This window comes from Varanus komodoensis, unplaced genomic scaffold, assembly GCF_004798865.1.
Source record: "Varanus komodoensis strain SLA01 unplaced genomic scaffold, ASM479886v1 scaffold67, whole genome shotgun sequence".
NCBI lineage: Eukaryota > Metazoa > Chordata > Lepidosauria > Squamata > Varanidae > Varanus > Varanus komodoensis.
In genome coordinates, this window is record NW_025336308.1 from 1,233,041 (window position 1) to 1,260,949 (window position 27,909).

At 45.2% G+C, this 27,909-nt stretch overlaps 3 protein-coding genes across 10 annotated transcripts in view; all 3 read right to left on the minus strand.

Moving 5' to 3' along the window:
- Positions 1-247: 247 nt before the first annotated feature.
- Positions 248-9,336, minus strand: PSMA4 (proteasome 20S subunit alpha 4). 2 transcript variants are annotated; one of them, XM_044450582.1, is made up of 9 exons: positions 9,287-9,336; positions 5,700-5,724; positions 4,976-5,018; positions 4,383-4,545; positions 3,433-3,510; positions 2,434-2,522; positions 1,653-1,783; positions 1,393-1,516; positions 248-607 (listed from the first exon to the last, which is right to left on the minus strand). In XM_044450582.1, exons 2-9 carry the CDS (start codon positions 5,700-5,702, stop codon positions 453-455), a joined length of 786 nt encoding a protein of 261 aa, XP_044306517.1. In that variant the 5' UTR covers positions 5,703-5,724; positions 9,287-9,336; the 3' UTR covers positions 248-452. The 2 variants fall into 2 exon arrangements, with proteins under 2 accessions (XP_044306517.1, XP_044306516.1); XM_044450581.1 differs by lacking the exon at positions 9,287-9,336 and adding an exon at positions 8,790-9,058.
- A 999-nt stretch (positions 9,337-10,335) lies between these two features.
- Positions 10,336-14,543, minus strand: HYKK (hydroxylysine kinase). Of its 7 annotated transcripts, none has more exons than XM_044450638.1 (5): positions 14,228-14,543; positions 12,718-13,069; positions 12,307-12,335; positions 11,770-11,953; positions 10,336-10,896 (listed from the first exon to the last, which is right to left on the minus strand). In XM_044450638.1, the coding sequence occupies exons 2-5, from the start codon at positions 13,061-13,063 to the stop codon at positions 10,448-10,450; spliced, it is 1,008 nt and encodes a 335-aa protein (XP_044306573.1). In that variant the 5' UTR covers positions 13,064-13,069; positions 14,228-14,543; the 3' UTR covers positions 10,336-10,447. The 7 variants fall into 7 exon arrangements, with proteins under 7 accessions (XP_044306573.1, XP_044306568.1, XP_044306570.1 ...); XM_044450633.1 differs by having other exon boundaries at positions 12,193-12,335; XM_044450635.1 differs by lacking the exon at positions 14,228-14,543 and adding an exon at positions 14,187-14,227 and having other exon boundaries at positions 12,193-12,335.
- Positions 14,544-16,725: 2,182 nt separating this feature from the next.
- The window catches only part of IREB2 (iron responsive element binding protein 2), a 30,792-nt gene continuing 19,608 nt past the window's right edge, over positions 16,726-27,909 (minus strand). Inside the window, exons 11-22 of the mRNA XM_044450487.1 lie at positions 27,675-27,791; positions 26,987-27,146; positions 25,717-25,852; positions 24,942-25,026; positions 24,330-24,486; positions 23,768-23,892; positions 23,076-23,180; positions 22,680-22,822; positions 22,056-22,203; positions 21,832-21,954; positions 21,083-21,268; positions 16,726-20,152 (exon numbers count right to left, since the gene is read on the minus strand). Of these exons, the coding sequence (XP_044306422.1) occupies positions 20,042-20,152; positions 21,083-21,268; positions 21,832-21,954; positions 22,056-22,203; positions 22,680-22,822; positions 23,076-23,180; positions 23,768-23,892; positions 24,330-24,486; positions 24,942-25,026; positions 25,717-25,852; positions 26,987-27,146; positions 27,675-27,791 (1,596 nt within the window). The 3' untranslated portion in view covers positions 16,726-20,041. The remainder of the gene's footprint in view (positions 20,153-21,082; positions 21,269-21,831; positions 21,955-22,055; positions 22,204-22,679; positions 22,823-23,075; positions 23,181-23,767; positions 23,893-24,329; positions 24,487-24,941; positions 25,027-25,716; positions 25,853-26,986; positions 27,147-27,674; positions 27,792-27,909) is intronic.

Below are 27,909 nucleotides of genomic sequence, written 5' to 3' on the forward strand. Positions count from 1 at the left end.
ACTGTCTTGCCCAGTGAAACTTTTATTAAGTGTGACTATAGACATGTTTAGATAAACTGTTTAGTACCCAAATATTAGCTCTCTTTAAAGACTAATAGATCCACAAATAAATGTTTCCCTGCCACGGCTGAGAAGACACGAGGCAATGCCCTGCTGAACCTTTCCAAGTAGCCATATAATTCAAACCAAACCGGTTCCTATGGCATCATTCTGTTAGATGTCACCAATATAATCAGAACCCTGAAGATACCATTTAAAAACTTTTATTATGTGATAAAAAAGAAATAAAGAAGAAAAGAACCAAGAAATCATAATTCACTGAGGAAAGGCAATGTGTTTCATCGGAACAAGGGACTGCTCCAGCAAAAAGCATCCCTGGATCTGTCTCACTGTCAACATGGCCTGCCTCAATTTATTACGATGGCTCCTCCCCCATCTTCAAGATGCTAGATTTATTTTTCTTTTTCCTTTTGCTCTTTTTCTTTCTTTTCACGCTCTGCTTTGGCTTCTTCCTCTTCATGCTTCTTTATCAACTCTTCCACTTCTTTTTGCTTTAATACTCTTATTACTGTCTTTCCATTTTCCCTTGTCAGAGTTGCAATCTCAACTGAAACATGAAGAAATTACATGTTATTACTGCCCTAAGACATTGTGAAGGGCGGGGTATAGAAGCTATGAAGGAACGAACAAAATGTTATTGTAACCAACCTTGTATCATGGGAGCTAATCTAGAATCACAGATGAACGAAAAGGGGCATGCACTTCCTACAAGAAGTATTAACCTTGCATGTATTAAGTATGGAAAAGAACATCTTACATGGCTGACATGGCAAAGATTCAAACTATGTTCTCCAAGTTAGTGACAGGCTGAACTAGAGACAGCAATGATCAGCACTGGTAGGGATGCCTCTCCACTACCAGCAGAAAAGGATGAAAAATATTATGGTCCCTAACAGATCGCCAAGTGCCGTTTGCAGAGCTAAGAACAAGTGCGAACTGCTAGCAACCCAGAGTTATGATGTGAAAACTTCAGGAATCAATGAGGTGATTCATTGTGCACAGTCCAGAGCAAATCAAAAAGAAATGTACCAACTGGGCCTCAAGGAGCCTGTAAACGAGGGCGATTCTTTCTCCTCATGGGGAAATGCCTACCCTCTGATGGCTAACGCTATACACAATTGAAGGGTTCAGTCTTTCGCCGTGCCCAGGTTATTGTTGCAAATCAGGTCACCAATATGTGGACACAGAAAAAGTATCGTGGGAGGTAGAATATTCTTAAAAGGAGCCCTAGCAACACTCTGCCAAGATGTTAAGACAACACCTTTGGCTCAGGGAAGCCCACAACCAGCAATGACGTCACCCTGAAATCTTTATATGCAGCATACAGTTTACCTTTCTCTGCTGAGAGTTTGCTAACATCCATGGTTTTGTTCAGGACTTTGATAGCGAGGGCAAGCGCAGATTTCAAGGTCATCTCTCCTTCTTTGTAGTCCTGCTTTAACATCGACACCGCTGCCTGTTCAAGAATATGAGAGCTTTGTCTGTCTGAGACGGAGGCAGCTGCGTCTCTGCACACAGACGCCCCTGTTCCACTTGCTACTATATTATTTCTCAAAGTACAGAAAAAGGGTTTTAAGCCAGGAGAAACTTACAGCGCTATTGTTTCCAATGCACGTAGCTTTCCATCCTCCATAGTTTCCGCTAGGATCGCTCTGATACAGCTGGAATCCATAATGCTTATCCCAGCCGATGTACAGCAATGAAACACCAAAAGGACGTTTTCCTGTTAAATACAAGGTTACGGATTATTCAAATTAGGTAGCACAATTTGCCAAGAGCCCTGCTTTAAGAAGGGGAAGACGACTGCAAAATCCTTTGCTGTGAATTTGGATTTAATAGGCTACATTGTACTGCTACTTAAAGATAAGCTCCAAATTAATCCCCTTCCTTCTGGTTTTTTTCCAGGATGTCTGGAAGATTAAAAATTTGACTGGATATTCATCTCTGGTGCCCATGCAATATAGCCCTAGTTCTGGGAAGGAATCAATGGCTCAAGGTTGATTACTTCCAATGCATCTGCAATTTCTTGCTATGCTACTTATACAGAGCATTTGAAGGTTAATCTTTCCATCTCATTCTAAAGTCAGTCTTCAGTGAATGCAAATATCTGAGTGCATTCCAAAAACTGGCTACAATGGGCAGATCCAGGCAAGCTTGACAACATTTAAGGACAGATTTCTTAAATAAAAAGCAGAGCTTGAAATACACCTGGGGTCATCCTCTGTGCGCTCCAGTGTAGGACACGGAAAGACAACCTGTACAGCTGCTTGGAATGAGTCCTTTTCATCAGGTAAAAGAAGCGCTGGGCCAAGTCAAGTCAGCCCACTACACATTTTCTTGAAGTTCCTTTGCCAATTCAAGTAAAAATGTTACCTCCAAACTGTGTGTAAGCTTGCTTGATATCGCACAGGGCTGTCACCAACTGTTCACAAGGAATTGGCTCCTGGTACTGTAGCAGATACCTGGAACATAAAAAATGCCGCAGTGTTTAGTGAAGTCAGTTTTTGAATAACCCTTAGGATGGGCTGGGGGTAAGTGCCTAAAAAGAAAGGCTCCCTAAAACAAAGAACTCTGTATTTGTTTGGAAAGAAACTGCACGAAGTAGACTGGGAGTTTGCACTCTAACTTTTACACTGTGGCTACACAGGGAGAAAAAGGAGAAGGCAGGGCCCGGAGTAGCCAAGTAGCAGAAAGCTGCACGAACGCAGTAAACAATGAAAGGTGGGTCCCATGTAGCAGATTGAGTCCCAGACCCGTAAGGATGGAGGACTAAACAGTGAATTTTTCCTGTACCTGACACTTTTATGCTCCCTTCCTACCTTGTTACACACAGCCAGGCAATTTTTTTCTCTTGACATATAGATTGCTTTTATAGTCATTAATGTATTTTTCACAACTGAATTGTAGTAATATTAAGCAAGTTCAGTTTTTATTTATACGTTACAAATAAACTTTTATGTTTTGATGCGGCTTCCCAGAGGAACAAAAAATCTGCTTTGCCTGGTTCGTTGATCAACTTTTTAATTGTTTTAGTCCAGTGATCAAGGAGGATACATGATTTTGCTGCCTTAGCGAGCGACTAGAGGGGACAGGCTGCCCAGCTCAGCCCTTCACATTTAGGCATGAACAAATGAATTTTGAGTATCCTCGAGAAATTTTATTCTGTTTACAGACTTCCGAAGTAGTGGTCCATCTACCTTTCTTTTAATGCTTGCTCAGCTACCCGCACGATCAAATAACTCTTCTTGAAATGTTAGGCAGTGGGCAAGACCCAGACCAAGTCAAAGGCTCATCTTGTGGGCTTCATGGCAGGGAGGGATACTGGAGTCCTCGGATGGCTGTTCAGAATTAAGTCCTATTAAGACCTCATACCTTTGTGCGATCAGCCGCAGTTCGTTCGTCAGCACATTGGCGTCTGAAGTTATGCCGGCCACACTGCAAGCCATATCCCTGGAAGATAACCAGTGCACTGTGTTAGACCCCACGATTTAACAGTCTGTTGTCAAGCAGAGGCGCCTTCCAAAAGGGCAGGGTTAAAATCATGTGCGGGCAAAGCACCTGGACAACTGCTTCCCGGAGAACAAACATCGCTAACAGTATATACGGTTGCTAAATTCAGTACTGGACGCGGCATGGAGGACGGAAGTATGGGTGGGGAAGCTTCAGGCGCCGGAACACAGGGGCAAAGGCAGAAGGGGCAAATTAATCCTGGATGGGAACGCTGAGTGACCTGTACGAGGTGGAATGGCGTTGCCTTCTGCAGATAGGAAAGCCTGACAAGAAAGTCTGTTAACTCTGGCGTATTTCTCCAACTAGGACCACTCCTGGAAATGTAACTGGAAGCCACCAATGCATGTGTTAAAAACAGTTTTGCTGTATCTGCTTTCTGGACCGAAAGTGCTTCCTGTTGCCACTTTCTTTCCAGCTTTGGCTAAGTGCTCTCTTTGCTGAATTTAAGGATATAAAATATCCAGTGTACCAGCTCAAAGAAATCAAAGTAACCCGAGGAGGAGATGTAGGAAATTAAAGAATAGCAAGGTCGAACATACATTGTCTGCTACAAAAAAGGGAATGCCTATATTCCCTACGAAAAGGTAAAACTGCATATCCTAGAGTTCAGCTCTATGAAGCTAGTCCTGAAAAAGCTTTGAAAACTTTGTAAACAGACACTGAAAGGAGGGGACCAGGGATCTCAACATCTCAAGCTCAACTCAAAACTTCTAATCTTATCAAGCTTGAATGATCTTCATGAAAGCAGTTTAAATGGCAGCACTACTCAGACATGTAAGAAAAGTTATCAGTTATAACAGTACTGGACTTACTCATTGAGTTTATATATTTTCTCTGAAAAAAAGACTTCATCCAGAAGTTTGTGGATGTTGCGCCTTTCTGCTGCCAGCAATACTCCATCATTTGCCAGAATCCCCAGGCAGGTCCCAGCATGCCCAATGGCTTCCATAGCATACTCAACCTGATACAGGCGACCTAAGGGGAAAGAGAAGTAGCAAGGGAGTAATTTAAACCTTCGGCCGCGAAGTCACACACAAGCAATGCATTCTGTCACTGGCGTTCTGGGAGTTAGGTGGTCCAGAAGAACAGAAGCAGGACGCCTATTATCCAAGTTCAGAGAGAGGATTACAATCAAGCTGGAAATGAAGACTATCACTTTTAGAAGTCATGAAGGACTGCACTGTTCAGGCAATCAAGATCAAATGTAGGCTGGTTCTCACACAGCCCTATGAATATAGTCCCACAGAGTGCAATATGATTTGCTAGTCTCGTGCAGGCACAGGACTGTAGTCCCTCAGAGGAATCGCTCTCAATACGCAGTTCGACACACTCAAATCATTGCACGTAACGTAACAGTTACAAATGCTTATGATAGCGTTTTTTCTCCTTTTTGCCACGCAGTTACCTTCTGGAGAGAAGATTGTAGTTCGGGAATCATATCTTCGTGACTGCAAAGAAGATTAAAAAAAAAAAAAATCAAATGGAGCATTGCATAAACATTTCTCAACAAGTGACATTAAGGAATATGCTCAGAGGCACCATTTTCCCCCTTTCAACCGCATCCCAAGTTAGAGCTCATTTAATGTGTCCCAGAAAAAGCAACAGGAACCACGAAGACAACCGAGTCCAGCTTTAGAGCCACCTGTTCCGTTTCCACACATCTCAGAAACGAGCCCTTCTGCTGAACGGTCTTCATGCTGGAGAGCAGCAGCGGCAAAAGCAGCAGTCGCTCCCGGCAAGCCAAGCTGTTGGCTCTTGTCTTCTAAGCCAGCCTCCCCCGACCCGGTGGCCTTCAGAGGCTTCTGGCCCACAACTCCCAGAATTCTCATCCAGTAGGGCCAATGACTGGGGATTCTGGGTGTTGCAGTCCAAACATGTCCGCAAGGCACAGGGTAGTCTAAACACACAAAATAAGCCCCCATTTATCGTCTTCAAAATATGCCACCTTTCAGATACACTGAAGAATGAGCAAAATTTCATTCTGGGTATTTCTGTGCACCCAGCAGCACACGCTTCTTAGCCCCACTATTTCATTAGCCTTTTCCCACAATCCTTACGCTATGCTTGCATCCATTTCTCACACTATTCTTTCACGGCCTAACGCCCATGGAACTTGGATGGAAACTCACCATGGTGCTTCTAGGCTGAACAGTCCTGTAAAAGAAAGCACGTGTTTTTAGATGGCATTTATGCTAATGTATCATCACAGAAAGGACTGCCAGCAATTCTTTTTTACTGGCTGTCCCCTGTGAATTTAAAAGCAACCTTTCAAACAATAATTTAGCAATTGAAACTTGGCTCCTCGCTCTTCCATGCCAAAAAGTTTCAGCTGCAACATCTCTTTCCGTAAACTGTTCTGACGCATTACACAGATATGAATAATATAGAGATACTTTACATAAATAAAAGAGATCCCACTGAAAAACACAGATGCAGGGCCAGTAAGATGTCATATACCAATAATATCCTACACTTTCCAAAAGACAATAGAAGAATCAAGGTTGTTGCTTTATAGTGGCACAGTCTGACACTTAAATTTGATATTGTGATTGACATGGTAACATGGACAACTATAAAGTTTGCAGCTGCTTAAAGACTAACAAGTTTATTACAATATAAACATTTCTGGAGTAGAGTCGGCTTCATCAGATGGGTGAAGTGTTATCCTCAGTCAGCAGGTATTTCATAGGGTGGACAAAGCTGTACTAAAGGTTCAGTTTAACTGCCAACCACACCTCCGTCTGTGGAAATGCCGCCCCTAATCACAGGTGAATGAAAACGACCAGTGGCTATGAGAAATGCACCTTAGGCAGTCTGGCAGTGCTTAGCTCTGAACCATCAAAATAACCGCTGGGACCAAACCCTGACTGCCACTAAGCTATGGCCACAACAAAAGCTAATGTTTAATTAAGTAGACCAATGTATAGTGTAATTATGATTGTAAGATGTCATAATAAGACATCCATCAGCATAGCTGCCGAGATGTGTTGCTAATCGAGTCTCTGGAGGGGCTGTCATTAAAGACCCTTATTAGAGCCTCTTAGAGTATCACAACTTCCCCTTTCGATAGCCCTGCACTTGCTTACAACTTTCACTCTCACCTCTTGCTCACACAGCCAGTTATTTCTTTGCCCTAGCGATAGCGAAAGCAAAACTAGGAAGCACAATCTGCACACGCAGTCTTAGTCATCCCCCCCCCACCTTGTGCTACAGTCACTGTGATTCAAGACAGGTGGCAGCATCTCTGCTTGGCCAACATTTAAATGCACATTAATGGGTCAAGGAAGGGCTCGGGCGCATGCCAGCAATAAGGAGTAGAGAACCTGTGCGCATGCCGTTTCTCCAAATTAAAGCCAAGAATGAGGTTAGCATCACCTGCCTGTGCTTTAGGAGGACTTCCTTTAGGAACATTTTCAACTCATCCCTTGAAAGCTCAGAGACAAATCTCACCAAGTCCTGGGGTAAATGTGGACTGAAGACAGCCATCTTATGCACAACAGAGAAATAGTGAATGAAGTCACAGCTTACAGAAACCTGTATTAGGGCTGGAATCCTATGCACATTTGCTAGAGGAAAAAGCCCAAGTAAACACGCAAAAAGTTGTACAAATGGGATTTCCTCCATTTCCACCAAGCTCGGGTGTCTGGCACGATAAATTTCAGCACAACAAGGTAATTAATTTCCATTGATTTCTTTCTACCCAGCAGGTACAGGCAGAACTAATAATGACAGTAGATGCAATCTTATGAAGGCCGATTCTGAAAAGTCACACCAACAAGCACCCCTGAAAATTTCCAGAATGGGATGGCTATTAAGGCTACCTCTGGGGCAGCCATGTGAATCTACAGGCACAAGAACAGCCAAGAGTTTTGTGGCACCTTCAACACAGAGGATGCCATTAATGTAGTTGTGAATTTCGGGCATTACAGGTGAGAAAAGCGCACAGGTTAGGATTGTCTCTGTGCTCTGCAGGGAAGGGGAGTACAGCCTTTGGACCCCCGCTGGGGCAGAAAAAAACCATACCTGCTGTGTTGATGGAGGAAGGGCCTCTGCAATAACAGCCCCAATTCCAACCACAGTGGGTTAATTATTTTCATGACATACACAAATACATAGAAAAAAGTAGAAAAGAAAAAACTAATATACACAAATCAGACTAAAGTGAACAAAATAGCAAACAAAGTTGCCAAGGGAAATAAACAAATACAGCCTATGTACTGCAGTCCCAAAACTGACTCTTCAGATCTTCCCACACTCTGAGTTTGCAAAATAAATAAATAAATAAATAAAATCATTCTATACATCAACAGATTTTCTAATCAGTTCAAATTCTACTGCTTTCCCTTTTTCCCAAACTCCTCTGAACTTCCAGTACCAACTAGTGTTCTGCTGAAGTTGAAGCCTGGACTCCAACCTATCCTAGGGCTCTGGAGACACTGCCAGAAGGCCAACCTACCACCTTCTGTGTACAGCAGCTTTTCACAAATGAGAGCGTACCTACTTCATCAGACAAAATAAACAATGCCAGATCATCATCATCATCATCATTTCTGCTTGGACTGGTTCCTATGCTTACTTCGCATAATATAAGCTTTAACACAATTGCCACAGACTGTTTCTTGCCTTTCATTTTTTATGTGGCCTCCACTGTTTACATTAATTCTCTTTACATCAATAACTATCAACTGAGGATAACACATTCTGCTTTGGATGACACTGACTCTACTCCACAAAAGCTTACGCTATAATAGATTATGTTAGTCTTTAAGGTGCCACAACTTTTGACCCATCTTTGATGTATGAAGCATAATTCTTAGCATGCCTATATATGCAAACACCCCTGTATGATCTGATAGAAAGATAAATACCCAGGCACAGAGACATTGGAAACTGCTCAGAAATAAACATGTGAACGCTTTGGGGGATGATGCAAGTGCAGAGATATACTGAAAGACTATGGCAAAGGAACACGAAACTGAAGTCAGTCCCTCCTTCTCCTATGCACAAGGACAGAACCTGTCAGGTTGGTTTTTAAAAAGGCGGGGGGGGGGTACACAAGGTGCTTTTGGTTTGTTCACAACAACCCCGCTACTCCCTAAGCAATAATCGGGAGCCAATGTGATGGTTAAAGTAGTGGACCGGCACTTGGGAGATATGGGTTCGGGTCCCACTCGGTCGAGATGCCCCTGGGCCAGCCTGTGCCTCTCAGCCTAGCCTACCTCGCAAGGCTGTTGTGAGGATACCACGGAGAGGAGAACTTTGCGAGCTTCTTGCCAAAGGAAAGAATAAGGGGCATAACCATAATGCAGTGTGAATAGAAATGCAACGGAATCATAAAACAACCCCAAACGCTACGCGCAGCCGGGTGGCAGATGCGGCTGCTCCCATCACTCCGCCGCCCAGCTGAGGAGGACCACGCTCGACCAGCTGAATTCCCGCCTGCCACAGCCCGTCTGGAGGAGGAGAGGGGCACAAGCAGCCTGCCCTACTCGCCCCCGCCCCGGGATCCGGGCTTCCCACAGCGCGCATGCAAAGTCATCCCCGGAAAGCGGAGCGGGAGAGGAGCCGCGGGCGGCGGGAGGGGGAAAGCCCGGGCCGCGGCGGCCCTCCCGCCCCTCACGGCACCCTCGGGGGCGGCGGGGCCCCCTGCGCGCGGCCACGGCCCGCGGAGCGCCCGCAGCCCCCGCAGCCCCGGGCCCGCGCCCCGCACGCTCACCGCGATCCTGCCTCCGCCGGCTCCCAAAATGGCCGCCGCCGCGCGCCTGCGCACTCGCCTTCCCCGGGCAAGGGGGCTGGAATTTACGTTCACACGACCATGGAGAGGCCGTGCTAGACCGGCCATTCAGTCTCCTTAGACCAGATTTCCGGTTTATTTGTGGGAGGAGTGAAAGGGGCTGTTGTTGCTAGGAGACAAGCGAGGGCCTGTTAGGTCAGAGCTGCTTTCCCCAACCAGGCGCCCTCTGGAAGTTTTGAGCTACAGCTCCCAGCCGGGCTGGGTGGGGATGCTGGGAGTTGTAGTCGAACACATTTGGACGGTGCTAGGTTGGGGAAGGCTAGGTAATAACGTCGTGTGTGCTTGCTCCTTCACCACAAAACAAGCTTGAAACACACGGGAGCCCAAGCTCTCTTGAATTCGACTTTTTGTGTGATTTTGTTTATATTCGGGTGCTGAAAGGGGCAAAAAGTAGCACTGCAATTGCAAATACCCTCCTTTTTTAAATATATACACTTCACCTGGCTTCCAACAACCCTGTAAGGTAGTCCCTTGTCCTCCCTCTAGGGCAGGGACAAGGGGGGATGCTGAAATAGCGCAGTGGCCCCGTTATATTATTATTTTAAGTGTTGCAGGAACAGTTGCAGCACAGAGAATTTCATCCCCTCCCCATTTCACTCCAACCCCCTTGTGAGCATTCTGCTGTCATTCAGTATATTCAGTTCCCACTGGGCCATTCTGGAGTCTTCCCTCCTTGATTTTTCCTTTTAAAATTTCCCCAGAGATTTTTTGTTTTGCAAATGTTGGGATTCCCTCAAGCCTATGGAATCTGGTGCATGCATTGTGCTGTCCTGGCCTTATAAAGGGTCCATACTCGAAGAATTGAGATTGCTATTAGTACGCAATATACAATCACACATTGTTATGTCTTGTCAAGTCATCTCCGTCTTACGATGGGACACAGCTAAGCACAGCAAGCTCACTTTTGCCGTTTTTGCTTTCAATACACATGCAATTCATATAGATACACAAATAGAATACATCCACAGATGCACATTTTGCAGAATTTATTCAGGCTTGCATTTCCTGCTCACAACACTTTGAAATGTACATTTTGAACATAAAGACCCGTAAGGGCATCATCCGAGGTTAACCAGGGTCATTTCACATGTATGTTTTCGCAGTCTCGAACCAGATCTTCTCGACAGCTTCCTGGCCTGTCTCAAAGAGCATCATCAAGTGCTCCCACCCAGTTTTGGCTGTGATCATTAAGTACTCCTCATTCTCGGGATGCAGAAGAGTCGTGTGAGCGGCCATCACGAGGGACTGAGCGAATCTCCCACAGACGAGGAGGAACAGGGCTGCCCGCTCCTCCGTGGTCAAGGGGACGACGCTTTCGAACCCTGCGAGGACATGGCCCCCGACATGGAGGGGATCTTTGCTTTCTATCATCATATACATGGTCGTGATGGCCACTTCAAAAACGTAGCAGCCATGGCTCATGTCACTGAAGTCCAAGATCCCAGAAACCCTATAGTGTGGACTTGTGGATACCAGTCCCGCTTCTCTCACAAGAAGAATATTGTGGTCGTTGAGGTCTCCATGATTGATGCCTAAACGGAAGACAGAGGAAAGCCAGTATTTTCCTGGCTGGCTGAGGGCCCTCGCTCTTGGGGGATGCTGCTGGGGTGACCCACATGTAACCAAAGCGGCAAGAGGTGGGGGAAAGGGCCACACGGCATAGCATGGCTACACCTCTGTGGCACCCAGATGCTTTCACGGGGGACTCAGCCCAAAAAGAGAACACACGTCAGTCGATGCAGTGGTTAAGAGGGTGGGACTGGGACTCAGGAGAGCCGGGTTCGAGTCCCGCTCAGCCATGGACCCCATGGGCCAGTCACAGACTCTCCGCCCAGCCTACCTTACAGGGGTGTCGTAGTGGGGATAAGACTGAGAGCAGGAGGAGGAAAGAGATATAAGCTGCTCTGAGTTCCTTCAAAGGAAAAAAGGCAGGATGTAAATGTAATAAATAAATCAGACTGTCGGCATGCCTCTGCTTTTCGAGACCTCCTCTGGAATCACGGCACAACCTGCACTTTGTGCTTGTATCACAGGTTTACTCTGAAATTGGTCGCATGTTGCCCAGTGTGGGGACTCGCTCCCCTATCTATTGCACAGGTGTTGTTCTTACCTGTTTATCCCGTGCTGCATCGCTCCACCTCAGAGGGATCCACGCGGTCCACCCACACCCGCCCCACTGATCCTCGCAACACCACAAAGCGGTCTGGGCTGAGCATGCATGGCTTGTGCTAAAGTCACCTGTGTTTCATTGCCACTCGTTCTCCCTCTCCCTCTCCCCCCTCACACAGTGACTGGCACACTTCTCCCATCGACATACTCTGAGCAAAAGAAAAACCAAACATTTAAGTACGGAGTTGCGGTGCATTAAGTCGTTCATGGAGAGAGGACGAGGGAGAGATACTTACAGGGCCGGAAGGAGCGTAGCTTTGGCACTATTTCGACACTGAACCGTTGGATGACCTGCTCCACCACTTCCAGGCGCCTGCTCTGGCCCACCGCAGAAATGTACCGTTTCAGAAGAGGAACGTTAGCCAAATTCCAGATGAATTCACCTCGATGCAGAGCTTTTACCAAGGGATGTCGGAATTTCTTCAGGGTGGGTGGGAAGAACAACAACACCACCAACCTCCAGTTAGTGTCTTTCTAGTACGCAGCACACCATCCTATAAACATGGTGTGGACAACCGTGCCTTGTGGCAGCAACTATTTTGTGAATGGACAACCCCCAGCAGCCATTTTGTGACAGCGCCCAAGACATTCTCTCCAAATTCCAAGGGTGCCCATTGAGCCAAAGAGCGTGTGAAGCCCTGGTCTACCTAGACGCTCACCTCTGCCAGGGTTTTATCCAGCCGGGCAGCCAGCTGCCCAATCTCATACAGAACGGAAGGATCGATTGGGAGCGTGGCCACGGTTTGGCCTGGCAAGAAGGACAGGAGTCTTACCATGTACGCTCGAGGGGCAGAATCAGCATCTGGCAAAAGAGAGAGCCTTAAGTCATTAACCAGTAGGCGCTTCAGTCAGAGCATGGAAAAGGGATTTGGATTCACACACACGTGTATTTCAATGCCTGGCAGCAAGCAAATTTCAGGGTCTACTCTGGTTTCTTTCTTTAAACAGGACCCCAAGAGCCATTAACGGGAGCATGCTACAAAAGGAAGTCCACTTTGACTAAATAATGGCAAGACCAGACATGCATTTTGGGGTCTTAAATCTTTCAGAAGGGGGAAAAAAGGCCCACTTCTGGTCTTTATCCAAGCCGTTCTGATCACCACACTGCAGAGCTGGAAAGGCACAGGAAGAAGCATGGCTTTATTGGCCAATATTGATGCTGGTTATACTTTCAGCCGTCTCACCTATGGATTCCAGGAACATGATTTCACCGTCTTTCGTGAAATGGGGGGCAGCCACCGGAAAGCCCTCGTCCCTCAGAAACATCATAATCCTCGTTTGCACCTCAATGAGCTCGGGATTCCTGCTGTCTTCACAATTGATAATTTTGAGGACGAATTCCTCAGCGACCTCTCCTTTCTCTTCCAATTTACTAACACGAACATAGAAATTCTCATCATCATAGCTGGGAAGCGGTTTGATTTCAGAGACCTTTAATCCAAATATCCTTTCAACCAATTCAATAGCTTGTTTTTCACTGAATGCTGGCTTACTCAGGTTGAGCAGCTGTTCCTTACTTCCAGAAGACATTGTAATCTAAAAAGGAATAGGAATAATTTTGTTGCAAAAGGTCAAAGAAAATGGAAGCTCTGAATTCACACCATTATACATATGAATATAAAGCCCTGGTGAAAATACAGAACCATTCGAACAATAGCTTTGTTCCATATGTCAAGAGAGTATCAGTTGTACTTCCTGTTGCATGTGAGGGGCAAAATTATAATCACAATTCTGCCTTTGACTTCAGTGGAGTAAATTCCCCCTGGAAACCTTATTGAAAGCATGGCTTATTTATTTATTTATTTAAAACATTTCTATGCGGCCCCCATTGCAACAAAGCCTCGGGGTGGCTCACAGCATAATTAATAACTAAAACATATATATAACAATACAATTAGAGATTAGAGAATGAACAAATAGCAAATATTCGAAAAACAAATACAAACACAAACACAGGCTTGGGCTCTTGCAGGAGCCAAACTTCATCTCCGACATACCACCAGTTTTCAAAAGCTTGAAGAAAAGCTGCACAGCTTGCATTCAACTTGCTAAAAGTACGAAGCAATGCAAGAGGAAATATTTTGTTTAAAAGCTGTATTCCTTTATGCTAATTCTGATCATAGGTCCTTCTGCTGAAAGTCTTACAACATTCTATCTTCTTTCCAAAGCCTTGGAAATAACCCTTGGACTCTGTTACTAATAACTAATAACCCTTGGACTCTATTAAATAAAGTCCGACGCTCTGACCTTTGCACATTTATTTGGCTTAAAAAAACAAAAAACGAGGACCTACACGTTAGAGCAGAGGTGGTGCAAAAGGTTTTACGCGATGGAGAGTTCAAGCAGTGCAACGAAGCTGTGCAGTGCAAGCTGCCTTCGGTTCCTTTGCCAGAGGGAAAAAGTGGAATAATACTTTGCAGAATACCAACCGCTGCAAAGGCAAGCGCGGGCCTGAATCGACCCCTGAGACTTGGCTGCTTTTCCTGACATGTAACAGCAGCCCTGGCAACCAGGTGGCCACGAAGAAGCACTTGGAAATTACGGTGCATCCAGCACTTGATATGCCCCAACCCTGCCCTGGTCTGGAGACGAGATCCCGCAACTCTATATATTTAAAGCCTGTAGATGCAGATAGAAAAATGCGCGTGCATACCAGCCCGAAAGATGATACACCTGTAGATGGAATTCTCTTACCGAGGCCGTCAGGAAAACGACATTTCCAGAGTGTTTCGTTTGCGGCAAGCGGGCTGGTGCATCGGGAATGATGCAACCGCAGAAGGCCCGATTGCACAAGAGGAAGTATTTTATAGCTCCGGCATTAAAAAAAACAAAATCGAAATAATCGAATATTCTATACGTGTGTGGCGTGTCACCTTCCAAAAGAGGGGGGGGGGGGTTCGTGCAAATGTTATGGAAAAGTTGATGGAGGGTTCTCAGTTGCAAGATCTAAATTAAACAAAGCCATCCGTGCAGCTACTCGCGAGCAAGCACAGCAGCTCCCCGGGCGGAGGGCGAAGCGACCATTAAGCGGCGCACACGGAAGTTCAGGGACATTCCCGCCTATCAGAGGAGGAAATGCCGGCGTTTATTTATATATTTCCTCTAATTTGCACGAGGAAACTTGTAAGCAAACTTCCGGTTGCTAGCAAGACCGCTATGCCCATTTGGAGAGGGCGGTTTTTAATAGTCACTGTGATTTTTCCCCATCCTGGGACCCCGTCCCAGCAGCGATGGCATTTTAATGCACAAGAAGGGCGCGAAGGTTCACCAAAATAAATTAGCAAAAATATAAAAGCATAAATAAGATCGAAGACACGGACAAGATTTCGACACTCTCACCTTCTGGGCGACCTGGCCAGCTGCAGTGTAATGTTGAATTCAAAAGTTTGGACACTACCAAGCGACTTTTTACTAATCAAAATCATGACTGTATAATTTGGGGATTTTTTTTTTATTTGTCTCATTGGACCAAGAGGTGTCCTTGCATTTTTCGTCGTAACTGTGATGCACAACACGGGGAAAAACTAGCAAACATGTTAATTAGTCATGAGAAGCAAATACTATTCTATATAAAGCTTAGGTGTGTAGAGGTTAGCAAGCATCCTAAATTGAGCACCTGCGGTGGAAAAATAACCTTGTTTGGATAAGAGCTGAAACAAATACAATGTCTTGATAAGATCTAATTCAGCAATTTTATGCTGCAGCTTCCTTTGAAGTTTCTTAAAAGAATGACAACTTCCAAGCCAGTGGCATTGCCCTTGCAAGATTCCAGCGATAATGCTAATTAAGATCATTTATATTCTAGTTTCAGCCTAATTCTTCCAGAGCCACCAACAGAGAAATTACAATAAACATTAAGTAAACATGTGGTCTGTTGGGCTGCAGTAGAAAATAACTACACTTTAAAATTACCTAGGTCAATCAGTATTTTGGAGTGAAAGCAAAGCTAGAATCCTTCTCAAAATACAGGTGCCCTTTTTCAGAGTGACAACTAGGGTGCTGCAGAGGTATCTTCTGGGAATTCAAAACATTAACATCTTCTACCTGGGCAAGGAGTCCATCGATGAGATGAAGAGAGAATAGGGGGGGAAACATGCACACACCTGAAATACTTTTATTCTAAAATGCATTAGGATTACAGGATGTTTGCTCAACAATGTAACTGCTTCTGCTGAAGAATGGTTTGCGAACATGAAATGACCACTCTGGTGCAAATATTTGTGCTTGTTTGTTGCTAGATTTTGTAACCGTCAATTAGGGTGTTACGTTGAACCTCTGCCATGCAAGTCCAGCATTTACTGGTTCATCACCAGGCTGACTGAAGTGAAAGATTCTCTCTAGCTAAAAAGACCAGAACAGACTCTTCTGCCTGTAATTATTTTGTTGTTATTGGTACTTGAACTGCTGCTCAGTTGAACGCCCACGCTTGCTTGTGTTTTGTTTAACTCTTAAGAAGCATCAAAGATGCAGAAAGTGGGAATCCCAGACTTTTTAGGCAAACACAAACTCAAAATACCTCAGACAAAAGTAGAATAAGGAATGTAAAATTACTTCTTTAATGAAGGGGATCAAAATTAGCAGATCAGTAAACTGAATTTGAACTAGAAGATGGCCTAACTAGTTTTTAAAGTCTTGAAGATGGGTTGAATGAGTTCAAAGCTATTTCAAGGGTGCTGTTGTTTGTATTTTCAGGTGCAGCAGGGCAACTCTGATGTCACTGCTGTTATGTTATTCCCTTGGCCACCACTGCAAACCTAATTCTAAGGATATTCCAGGATATGATATCAATTCTTCATCTGATTTGGGGAAACAGTGGAAATTGAGAGATTGATAGGAATATGTCAGTCGTCCAGATGTTGACTGTACATGTACAGGCCGCAAATGACAGAACGTGACGTAGCTGCATCTTGACGATCAAACTGATCTGTCTGAAATTGTAAACTGGATCGTGGGGATACACCACCATCTGAAAAAACAATTCATGAAAACTTAGATGAGTTTGCTCAACACTGGTATGTGTCCACTTTTTACACTTAAACACTTTTTACACTTAATAAATATCAGAAGAATGCTAGACTGTTCAGTTTGCAATTGCTACCTGGCCCCCGTTGCCAGCCGCTATGCCGGCACTTACTAATCAAATATTGGCATGCTTCTAAAACCACAGAAAGAAAGAGTTGCAATGGAGTCAGTCATGGTACAACTTTCTTTATTAAAAATAATTTACATCAGTTTAGCATTTTATGCACAATTGTCAGCAAATTGAACTTTGTCTTAAGATTTCTATACAATACTTATCAGTGAACTTAAAACCATTTGATACTGTTATGCTGGCTTAAAAGAGCAGACATTCATTTGCAGTTGCTTACATGTGATTAATAAAATGCATTTATAATTTTGCAGGTGCGTAATTTATGAACAGTCCCTCCCGTGCCCAATTTGCTAATAGAATCTTTTTGAAGGGATGAAATTCAAAGAGTCTCTTCCAAATCCAAACAGAAGAGAAGAACCTGAAGACAAAATATAGTTCCAGTTTCTATGGTTTTGCCCTGTTCCTGGCTGAACAACACCATTTAACTTGTGGATTCACCCCCAAGCCTTTCTGAATAAAGTACATCGTGCCATTGCTAAGAGATGGAACAAAGGTTTTAGTAGTTGGGTTTTCTGTCAAACCAAGAGGACCATGCAGAGAACGACCTCACCATGTTAGAAAAAGAGCAAACACTGCCCCCTACTCTCCTTTTGCAGCTTCTGTATGATATGCAAAGAATGCTCGCTTCTGCCTTTATCAGGCAGGTGTGTGGAATTCCCCTCAGTGTGTCTATGAGTGTGATCTAGAGTGAACACCCACCTACGTCTGAGACAGGCAGTTCAAGTTCAGCCACTTTTGCACTAAAGTAAATCTTATTGAATTCATGGGAGATTACTTCCAACTTAAAAAGCAGAAACTTCTCATGTTTGGAAGAGGAAACCAGATGACAGCAGCTTTCACCCACCCCTGGCAGCATCCAAATTTGAGCTCCGTTTATGTGAACAACTTCCTGCCAATGGCCACAGGCCAGAATCATAAAGCCTGCTCAAACTTTCACAACCATGAAATACAGCAACAGTCCATGCATTTTTCAGAAAATGACTGCAACTCTCCATCAACCTAATTCAGAGTACAGAAGGATAGCATGAAATGCGGTTGCTTTTAGAAATACATAGACTCACGTGCCGATATGAGGGCATCAATGAAAGCTTTTTCGATGGCATTCACATTCATAATTCTGTGCAATTTCTGGGCGTGCTCTTCAGCTGCATGCAAGCAATGTAGAAGCTTGCACTTGAGTTGCAAATATTTAAAGATCTAGGTTCCTTCAAAGCAAGGCTGGCAAATGCGGTTCTCAGTTTAGTATGAGGAAACACCGAGTATGAGGCACCCTGGCTGCAAGCCTTTGGGAGAAAATGCTAAGACCATCAGCTCGTCCCACGAACAAAGACCATCCCAGGCTGGAAAAGCTAATTTGGAGAGTGTACACGGGGCGCTATCAGATTGGACACCAGCACTAGCATCGATTACACTGTGGCAGTGTGAAGCCCCTCACACTAGAACACTACAATTGACATTACGGCTGCTGTCAGACTGAAAACTGCTCAAGGCAGCCTTGGTATCAACTGCCATTTGCTTTTGTCAGAACAAAACTGCACCTCCAAGCACTCTTGCTCACACCTCAGTGATGTGGAAGCCTTTGCTAGTGTGTCAACACTGAAATCTCTGAAAGGGGTTAGTCCTGAAAAAATGCAGACAGCACCGCAGGAATGGTATAGGAAATGCCCAATTCACAGGAAGACTCGAAGAAATGCCACAGGACAAGTCCTTAAAAGAATTTTCGGCACTACTCATCTGAAAAGTTAAGCTGAGTTCCAAAGAGTCCAGAAAGAAATGCGGGTTTTTTGTGTTGCCAAACAAAATTGTACATTTGTGTCCTTTACATTTACATGTCATTTGACCTCCCCATCAGAATCTAATAACTTTCCAAATTAGTCAGAACTCAGTAGATATTTTATGTGGTACAATATTCATGAATATATTGTACATTCTACTGCATGATTTTTAAAAGCAGCTTTATATACAGTAAACTGAAATTAAAATTTAATTACGAAGAACATCTTTTCTGCAGCAGAAATCACCACAGTGTAAAACCAACAATGTGTACAGCTGGTGGAGGAGGTAATGCTTAATTACAGATTGCTTCTCACTATTAAAATAATTAACCATAGGTCACATTGCAAATAAAGCCATTTCCACGGAACCTGGGGTAAAAAAACTAAGCTGACATGACTCAGTGAAGACCCACCTGCCTTCTTTGATGCCAAGAGGCAGCATCTACTCTTACACGTCAAGGCAAATGTTCCCTCCAGCAGTGCTGACACCGCCCAAGCGACTGCAGCAGAGAATGGCACGGGCATGTCTGGCGGTGTGGGCTAGAATGCAGGGGCCTCTAGGCGTGGCCACTGGACCGGGTGTGAGCACAGGGCCACAGGGCCTCAGCAATCCAAGGGGTTATTTACAACCTTCCTCGGGCCAAATCGTTCCATCTATTTTGGGTGGTTTATCAAAAGGACAGAGTACTCAGAAGGGGACAAGCAGGAACCTGTTGCTGCAGCTCAGCGTTTCAGTGAAGGGCGGCAGAAGCTCCTGCTCTAGTATCTGTGAAGAGACAAGCTTTGCAAGCCTAGAAAGCAGGGGCATGCGAGGCTTGTGGCCTTTCCCAGCCTCAACTGGCGAAGGGGAACACCTTTAGCTGCCCAAGACGAATTAGGGGACAGACTGCCTCTTGCACGGCAAGTTCTCCCAGTGCAGGTCCGTGCTAGTCACACGTCAAAAGCTCATTAGTACCTTTGTATGGTGCAACAAGCTAGGCTGCAATTTTATCTGTTTGCCACTACAAACGCTCCGGATTCTTCATCTTGGCATTCTTCACAGAAAATGTTCTAGATCATATACCGATTCTACGTTGGGCTCCCTTCAACCTTCTAATCTATGGCCAAATCCAGCGATCTAAGACTGGCTTTTGATTTGGAAAGTGGGATGCCTGAATAAAAAGGAAAACTATCCGACCTTAACATTCCAGACCATGTGCTGTCTGCAAACTAACACATAGCAATAGGAAGTTAAAACTTGCCAAACCCAAGGGAGACAATAACTGCAGAAATTCTTGCTTAAATTTTTCACCACAATTCAGTTTCAGGTTTCACATCATTTATTTACAAAATAGTCTAATATCCCCCCTCCTCCCTCCCCCATACTTACAGTTCTCTTTCACGACACACACGTCAATTTTTTAGCAATGTCAATAGCACCATTTGAATATTACTTTAAAATCCGGAAGGATCTTGCTGCATCACTACAACAACTCGCAATCTTTTACATCCATGGACGAAGTATCTGAGCTCAGCAGGACTGTAGGCAGTTCCATCGAGGGAGTGAGGTCTGTGCCCAGTCCTCAGCAAGTGAACAGCGCTCTATGAAAGCCTTCGGACCATGTAGTTCAGAACGCCACCGTGTCTGTACAATGTCATTTCCACATCGTTGTCAAATGACGCAAGCACGTGGAATACTTTACCTGTATTTGTCTTAAAGGGAAGAGAGAACAAAGCAACGTTATCTTCCAATGCCCCTAAACATCAGATACTTTATTTTCATCCAGGGTAAACGTATTCTATGGTGATAGTCTATTGTGGAGCCCAGATCTTCGGAATTTCAGCTCTGCCTTTAAAGCAAGCAAGGGCCTAGAGGTTGTGGAACTGAAGTGCTTCATAAAAATACAGGCAAAACTTTTTAAAAGCTTGGGAGGTTGTACACAGGGATTGCCTCTGGGCAGCCGTCTATGACTTTAGTGCTTCTCTGAGCTCTGATTTACCTCATGTCCGCCAACTCTTTCCTCACAAGCTATGAAACTAAAGGGTACCGTAATGTGTACTTTTACCCCCAAGCATCCCCGAGCAAAACACTCCACCCTGTGATAAGTCAGCTTATGTGTCAGTATGTTCTGGAGGGATTTAATATTCACTATTTTCTCGGTTGCTACATTGGTCTGGGGGGTTGCATATTAATTCTACACGGCATTTTGATTTTCAGGGTAAAGGGGTGGATTTGGGGGGAAAGCGCAGGGAATTCAGGAGACACAGACTGGCAATTCAGGGAGATGGGACCTGGCCCTCAGGCTTGACGTTCCGCACCCAGACCCTAATTATATTTTTCTGCCATTCAACATGACCTTGGTACACCACTCTCCTTTATCTGAAGAGCTTTTGATGAGCCTACTGAGCTACTTAGCATGGTACAAAAACTTTTGCATTGCATTAAGAGCCCCTTCACCCTGTACTAGGGCTGAATTCCCCCTCAGAAGCACATTTGCAAACTCAGCCGTAAAACAAAGTATAACATTTGGTGAAGCAGCGGCATGCCATGACAATAGCCAGTTTCACCGTAGGGGAGAAAGAAAGCATTCTTTGATCATCTATTGTTACAGACACCCAAATAAACAAGTCAGTCGGAGATACCTTTACATTTAGGGTGATTCCAGGGGACAACTCTTGAGGAAATGAGACAGAAAACTGCTCTTTGCCCGTCAGGCCCAAAGCAGGTGCATTTTCCCCTGGGAGAAACTGCAGAGGGGCAATGCCCATTCCAATCAAATGGCCTTTGTGGATCTTCTCGTAGCTTTCAGCAATAACTGCTTTCACGCCCTGTGAAAACAGCCACATTCAACTTCTAATGCAATCTAATCCTCCAATATTTCTCCAAGTTATGGGATGTGCGGCTTATCTGGAACCTGACCTAGAACGCTAGATGGGAAGGATCTAGGCAGGAGGATTAAAAATGTACGCGGCCTTTGCAGAGAATCAGGAGCAGAACGCAGGTGGAACGAGATCTGACACTGAAATAATGGCACTTGAGCAGGAATTATTTTAGCCTCATTTAACGGGATTTTCTGATCCATAATCACCTGTGTCAAACAGTTGACTTAAGATCATTATAATCTCTTAACCATGGTCCCAGTTTGTGGATTCAGTAGTCAAAAGCCGTAATCTTCTGCTCTTCAAGATTCAGTGAAAAACTAGGTCATGCATGTTCCAGAGAAACAGGATGGCATAATTTATCAAAGTATTTTGAGGCTGTCTTTCAGGACAGGAGCCCCCCCCCCCCCCCAAGACAGTGTGCTAGATTTAAGTTCTACAAAACCAAAGATCAGGCGGCCTGTGATTCTGAGGGTATTTGTTACTTATAGGTTAAGATGACAGACACGTACCAGTAAAAACGGTCCTTTCGCGGCCCAGTCTCTTGAGCTCCCCAGTCCGTATTTCTTGCCTGCTAAAATAATCAAAGGGATATTTTCTTTCCGATATAACTCAGCTGCATCAAAAACATCCAGCTGCAGTTGAGAGAGGAAAGAGAGAGATGGGAGAAGGGTTATGGGGCATTTCCTACAGGCAACTCCCCAACACTGGCCTTATTTGCACATTACGACCTCACCGTTTGTCCTGTAGGGAAGTGAATGGTTTTAGGAGCTGGTTTCCCAATGAATTTATTTAAAAGCTTGATGTTTGCAAAGGTTCCTCTTGTCATCACAGCATCATTTCCCCTTCGAGCGCCGTAAGAGTTGAATTCACGGGGTGTGAGGCTACGGGGAAACGTAAGAGATTATTAAAATAAACAGGCGATGTGGCAGTGGATTTTCTCCATGAACAGCATCTAAAAGTGTTCTCCTGCGCCATTTAATCCTGTCATGTTCGAAAGCCTACTGGTCTCAGTTCTTCATAGCGGGTGCCAGTTATAAATAGTAGTCAATGATGCCATTCGCTTCTGATTGTACATTAATTCTGCAGCCGATGTTCTGTAAATTACATGATTATCTCTGAATATGATAATGTACCAAGAGGTACACTATCCACAGGGCCTAGTAAAAGCTGGAGATTATGCACCAAATTCTGATCAAAATCCTGAAAGCAATTTAGCTAATCCTGCTTAGTAACCTAGTTTAGCTATTGCACACACGGTTCATCTGTTTAAACAGCCACTGCCAGAATAAAGCCATTTCTGAAGATCAGATGCTCAGATCCTCAGGTTTCTCGTTACCTTTCCTCTGAACATTCTTACCCCTTGCTTGTCAAGTATCTGGCGGCGGCACTGCCCCTGGCAATACTTCCTGCAGGCGAGATGTGATCTGTTGTGACTGAATCCCCCAAATATAGTAAGACGTGGGCATTTTCGATACCCTGAAGGGGAAGTGGGTCTTTGGCCTGATAAAAGAAAGGGAAGAAATTGAATACACCTCTTTCCTGGTGAGTTAGCTGAAGACATACCAGGATTCGTATCAAAGATGTCTGCAGTAAAATTAAGCAAGATGGCTAGATCGGTCCGGCTGACACGAGGGCCTGCTTCCCACATTAAGTCAGTCATTGGGCCCGTCGGCATTTCTGAGGCACAGGGAAGCAGACGGTAAATGGGATCCAAGAGATCCCAGTGAATCACAGTCAATGCCAGGAGACTCACAAGCTTGTCAAAAAACGAAGGGCATCGGATGTATGTAGACTTCAAATCCCATGTGAATAAAACTGATTCGGGTGCTTCCAGGGAGTTCCATCGCTTATTTCCTTTCTGCAAAAAAGACAGACAGACGTTCTCAGGGGTCATATTTCAGTGGTGGGTGGGGTACAAAAGCAGTGGGGTTAAAAATGCAAACAGTATCAGCACAGACTTCTTCCAGCCAAGAACTAAGCCTTGAGAGAGGGGTTTCAGCCGTTCAGAACGGGGTAAAACCCACATCAAGGTGAAGCCATCAGCGTTAGAGCAAAGGGGGTGGGGGTGGGGCCAGGACGACTGGCACTGCCATCTCAGGAACCCTGGAAGGTTGGACTGGGGCCCTGCGGGGAGAAGATTTGGGTCTCGGGACTTTGAAGGCAGCTTGCTTTGGATGCAAAAGGGCCCCAGTTCTATCCCTGGGGGGGAAACGGATACACCTGAAAGATACTTGTTGGAAACCCTTTGCTGGACTAGATGGACCAAGTCTAGCACAGTATAAAACATTCCCTTTGCATTCTGCCCTTGTAGTTGAAGCTAGCAAGGATGTTTGAGACAGGAGAGTACAGCACATCTTTTGCTACGAACATGGCGCCCAACAGAACACCGCATCGCGGAGAAGACGCTCGGGCCACTTTTTAAAAATTTGGACAACAACGAGCTACCTCCATTTTTTCCTTCAGCTCCTTAAACATGGACGATATTACAAACTCCTCTTCCGCTTGCTGAACTTCCTCCCGAGTGGGCCAAACATCACGCAAGAAGATACTTTCGCCATCGGGACTGGTTCCTATGGAAAAATGTTGCATCCTATGATCAGGGGCAGGTGGCAAAAGCGGCTCGTCACATTCTTCCCGAGAACAGGCCAAACATCCCCAGGCGCTCGTTGCCGCGTGATTATCATACCCATGATGATAATTTATTTGTACTCTGGAAAGCAGAAGTGGGATCACGCACACTAATCCCCCAGCTCTCATGCAAGTCATTTTAATTTTCTTTTTCTTTAGTCGAAGAGGAAGCTGCCTGAATAGTTTACAATGGGTGACTTGTCTTTCACGCTAGAAAATGTAGGTAGTTGAGACTAGAGAGATTAGAGTACAGATGCCAGTAGATGCTTTAAGCACCGTTAGAAAATGGAAAGGATGCTTCTCAACTGCTCTCTGAGCAGTGCAGGGAAGGGGGAACACTGACCACGATGAAACAAGCTGAAATCAGAGAGACTGTTACCTAATGGCTCAGTCTGGAAATCAATATTCACAGTTCCTGCTATAGCATAAGCAACAACTAGAGGTGGAGAGGCAAGGTAATTGGCACGGATACAGCTGCAGAGACGGCCTTCGAAGTTTTTGTTTCCAGACAAAACTCCACAAGCAACCAAGTCACCCTGAAAAGCAGAACACAGCCAATTAATCAAGAGAGTACTTTTACGGGCAAGGATGCCTGTTCTCTTCTCGTATTTCAGCCTGGTCCTCAACACTTGGCTACAGAATTTAAACAGAAGTCAAACAGTCTATCAGCCAGCTCATGACTTAATGGAACCTCAATACTGCATATACTTTACCAAGTAAATTCCTAAGTCATCAGAATCCTGTGGCAGGCTTCATGACGGGTGGAGAAAGAAGGGGCCGCAATGTGGAAAGGACGACTGCATTGTACATGGTACGCACACGGAACACCGAAGCACACACTAGTTAGAACAGAACCATTTCTAATTGTGGCCTGCAAACCCCACAGTATTTCAGGATGCTGAGGACAGCATCGGTGTGGTCGCACGGAACTCCTCTTTCTTGAAAAGCCAGCAGGATCAAAGCTCGCTATATTTCAGGTCTGAAAACGTACCTCCACAATTGCATTCTGAATGGCTTCCGGCAAAGGAGCGGTATTCCCGACACACGTGGAACATCCATAGCCAATGACCTCAAATCTAGAGCAGAAAACCAGGGTTTAGTGGTTCATTGGTGGGTCCTGCTTCTTCACCCACCTCTCTCAAGGCAATTCAGTATCTGAAGCTGTCTTGAATCATAAGGGACCATCCCAAAAGAACTACTGCAAGGCTTGGGCTTCAAGTCTCCACCCAACATACCGAGAGACCCCTCTCCTGCCTTTGGAAGGGGACATGGGGCACGCATGGGAAGACCCTTCGCTGACTGAATGCTGAAGAGCTGCAGCCAGTCAGAGCAGGCAATACTGGGCTTCATGTGGTATAAAGGCAGCTACCCAGGGCAAGCAATGTCTCGGCTAGATGTCACTGAATGAGCACGCACATTAAAACAAAGGAACAACAAATAATGTAACTTGTGGGCTTTAAAAAAATACATGCGAGTTCTGATACTCCACTCAGAAATAAAGTTTTGCTACAGATCCTTCAGTTTCAGATTTGGAACTACTCAAACATACTCTGGCTAAAAAGCCAAGGGGCTTATACTTTAAAAAAATAGAACAAATCACATGCCAAGCAGTCTCTAAGCTCCATGCTACTGGTTCATGTGGCGCTTGCTTTTTCCTTCACCACAGCCCCCATGATGGCTTCACCATGGCCCTTTGTGCTCGTGATGGTCAGTGAAAATCGCACAGCCTCTTAACCCTCTACACGGAAGAGCGAGGAAGAGCGTACCCAAGTTTACTGAGGTACGGCAACACCCCACTGGAACTGAGATAGTGCGTGGCCATTCCGCTCCCAGGTGATAAGCTCGTCCTCATGTAAGGTTTAACAGTCAGACCAGCTTCAAGGGCCTTTTTGGCCAACAAACCTAACAAAGAAAGATGGAAGGAAAGAGTTAAAGATGCAGATAAAGAGCAGCACACTCAAGGCACCAACTCAACATTCCGGGAGTGGAGCGGGGTGCTTGAGGAAAGTGCCTCCAGGTTTGAGCACCCGCTTTCTTTAAAAAGAGAACTCTAAATATTGTATAAACGCCAAAACGGGAACAGTCCAATGAGCCCTCCTGTTCCGTTCCTTTCAATGGTTTTAGGCAGGAATCTTCAAAAGCTCCTTCGAGGATGATGGCTGGGCAGCCCAGTGTGTTTTTATCTTTTGTTTGGTAACAAACGTGTTCAATATAAGTTCTAATAAGGCAGGAAAAATAAAGGTAGGAAAAAGGCAGGATATAAATCCATGAACGAAGGAATGAATGCTGTTTCATCATTCTCCTAACACAGGCTGTTCAGTATAAGTTCTAATAAGGCAGGAAAAATAAAGGTAGGAAAAAGGCAGGATATAAATCCATAAATAAATAAATGCAGCATATAAATAAAAAAATAAATACATGCTGTTTTATTGTTCTCCTAACACAGGCTGCCCTAACGTGGTACCCTCCATTGACCATGCTGGCAGGGGGATGATGGGTGCTGTAGCCAAAACACTCCTGGAGGGCACCGGATTGGGGTGTTTTGCTCAAGATCCTCGATCCCATGAGCCAACGGGCTGGCAATTTACCATCTTCAGAAAGAGAGCACGGGGCCTTGCCACGAAGGCCGCCTGATGCTCCTGGGCCAATCCGGGACAAGATGCGGTTTCCGCAGCATCGCTGCAACTTCGACATCAGCAAACCCCGCCGATGCCGAACCATGGATGTGTGAGAAAGCTGCTGTCCCGCAAAACGGGTGGCAGGCGAAAGATGCCCATGACGGATTTGAAAGCCGCCCCCCCCCCGAGGCAGCCCTGCTTCGGGCACCCAAAGGGGACCAGATTCCAAGGAAAAGGCGGCGCCACACCAGCGACTGGCCCCTTTCCAAGCAAGGGGTGCAGCTGGGATTAGAGCGGCAAAAATGCTGCGTGGCTTCGACAGTGGAAAGCGTTCCTAGTGCTGGGAGACTGGCAGAGCCTGGCACCACACGCTTCCTGTTACGGCAAGAGGTAAAGATGGGCACCTGGCGAAGCGTACCTGCTGCTAACATCACCGAGGGGTTGCAATTGTTTGTACAGCTGATCACGGCCGCAATGACGACCGACCCATGAGCCAGCCTGTACTCGTTCCCTTCATACTCAACAGGAACCACGTCGTTTTGCTTTTCGGGGGCGATCTGGAAGCCTTTAAAGCCGACCTAGGCAAGCAAAGTATTATTGTGAAGTCAGTCTCGCCACAAATCCGCAACTGCTTTTAAGGAAGAAGGGAGACATAGGAATAATGTGCTGATGGGCAGCCTGGCTCACCAGGGAGCCGAACTCCAGTGGCAGCAGCTCCACTCAATCAGGGAAAGAAGCACCACCGATTTCAGTTCATTCTGGGCTGCCAGACCTGAATGGGATACTCCAGTGGGCATTCATCTCCCCGCAGTCCAGATGGATGATGGGAGTTTGTGTGGGCCAGGTCAAACACCCACATGGTAGAACTGAACCGCCCCAAGTGAAACGGGCTTTGGCCAAACGCATTTCCTATACTCGTACTTGCATGTCCCAGTGGGAGCATGAGGGACGGTCACTGAGACAGTTTGCTTCTCTCTGAATTTCAAATGCTACAACCAATTGGAAAGCACTTAATTTCAACAAGACTCTTGCGACAGGAAGAAGAGATATTTTACTTCATAAATGTAGAAACCCGAGAAGTAACTTTCCAACTCGGTTGTACGTACCTTTTCATTTAGGCATGCCTGGAAATCGTTTTTCATGTTTGTCACGGCAACTCTGTCTTGTGCCCTCTTGGGACCACTCACATAGGGCATTATAGAATCCAGGTTTATGTGTATAATCTGATGGCGAAAATCTCGTGTTAATAAGCTTTGCACAGTTTATATCACTGCACTGAAGCCTAGCTTTCACATTTTGCAAAGAACCTAACTAGCAAAAGAAGGAAGACCAATCTTTGAC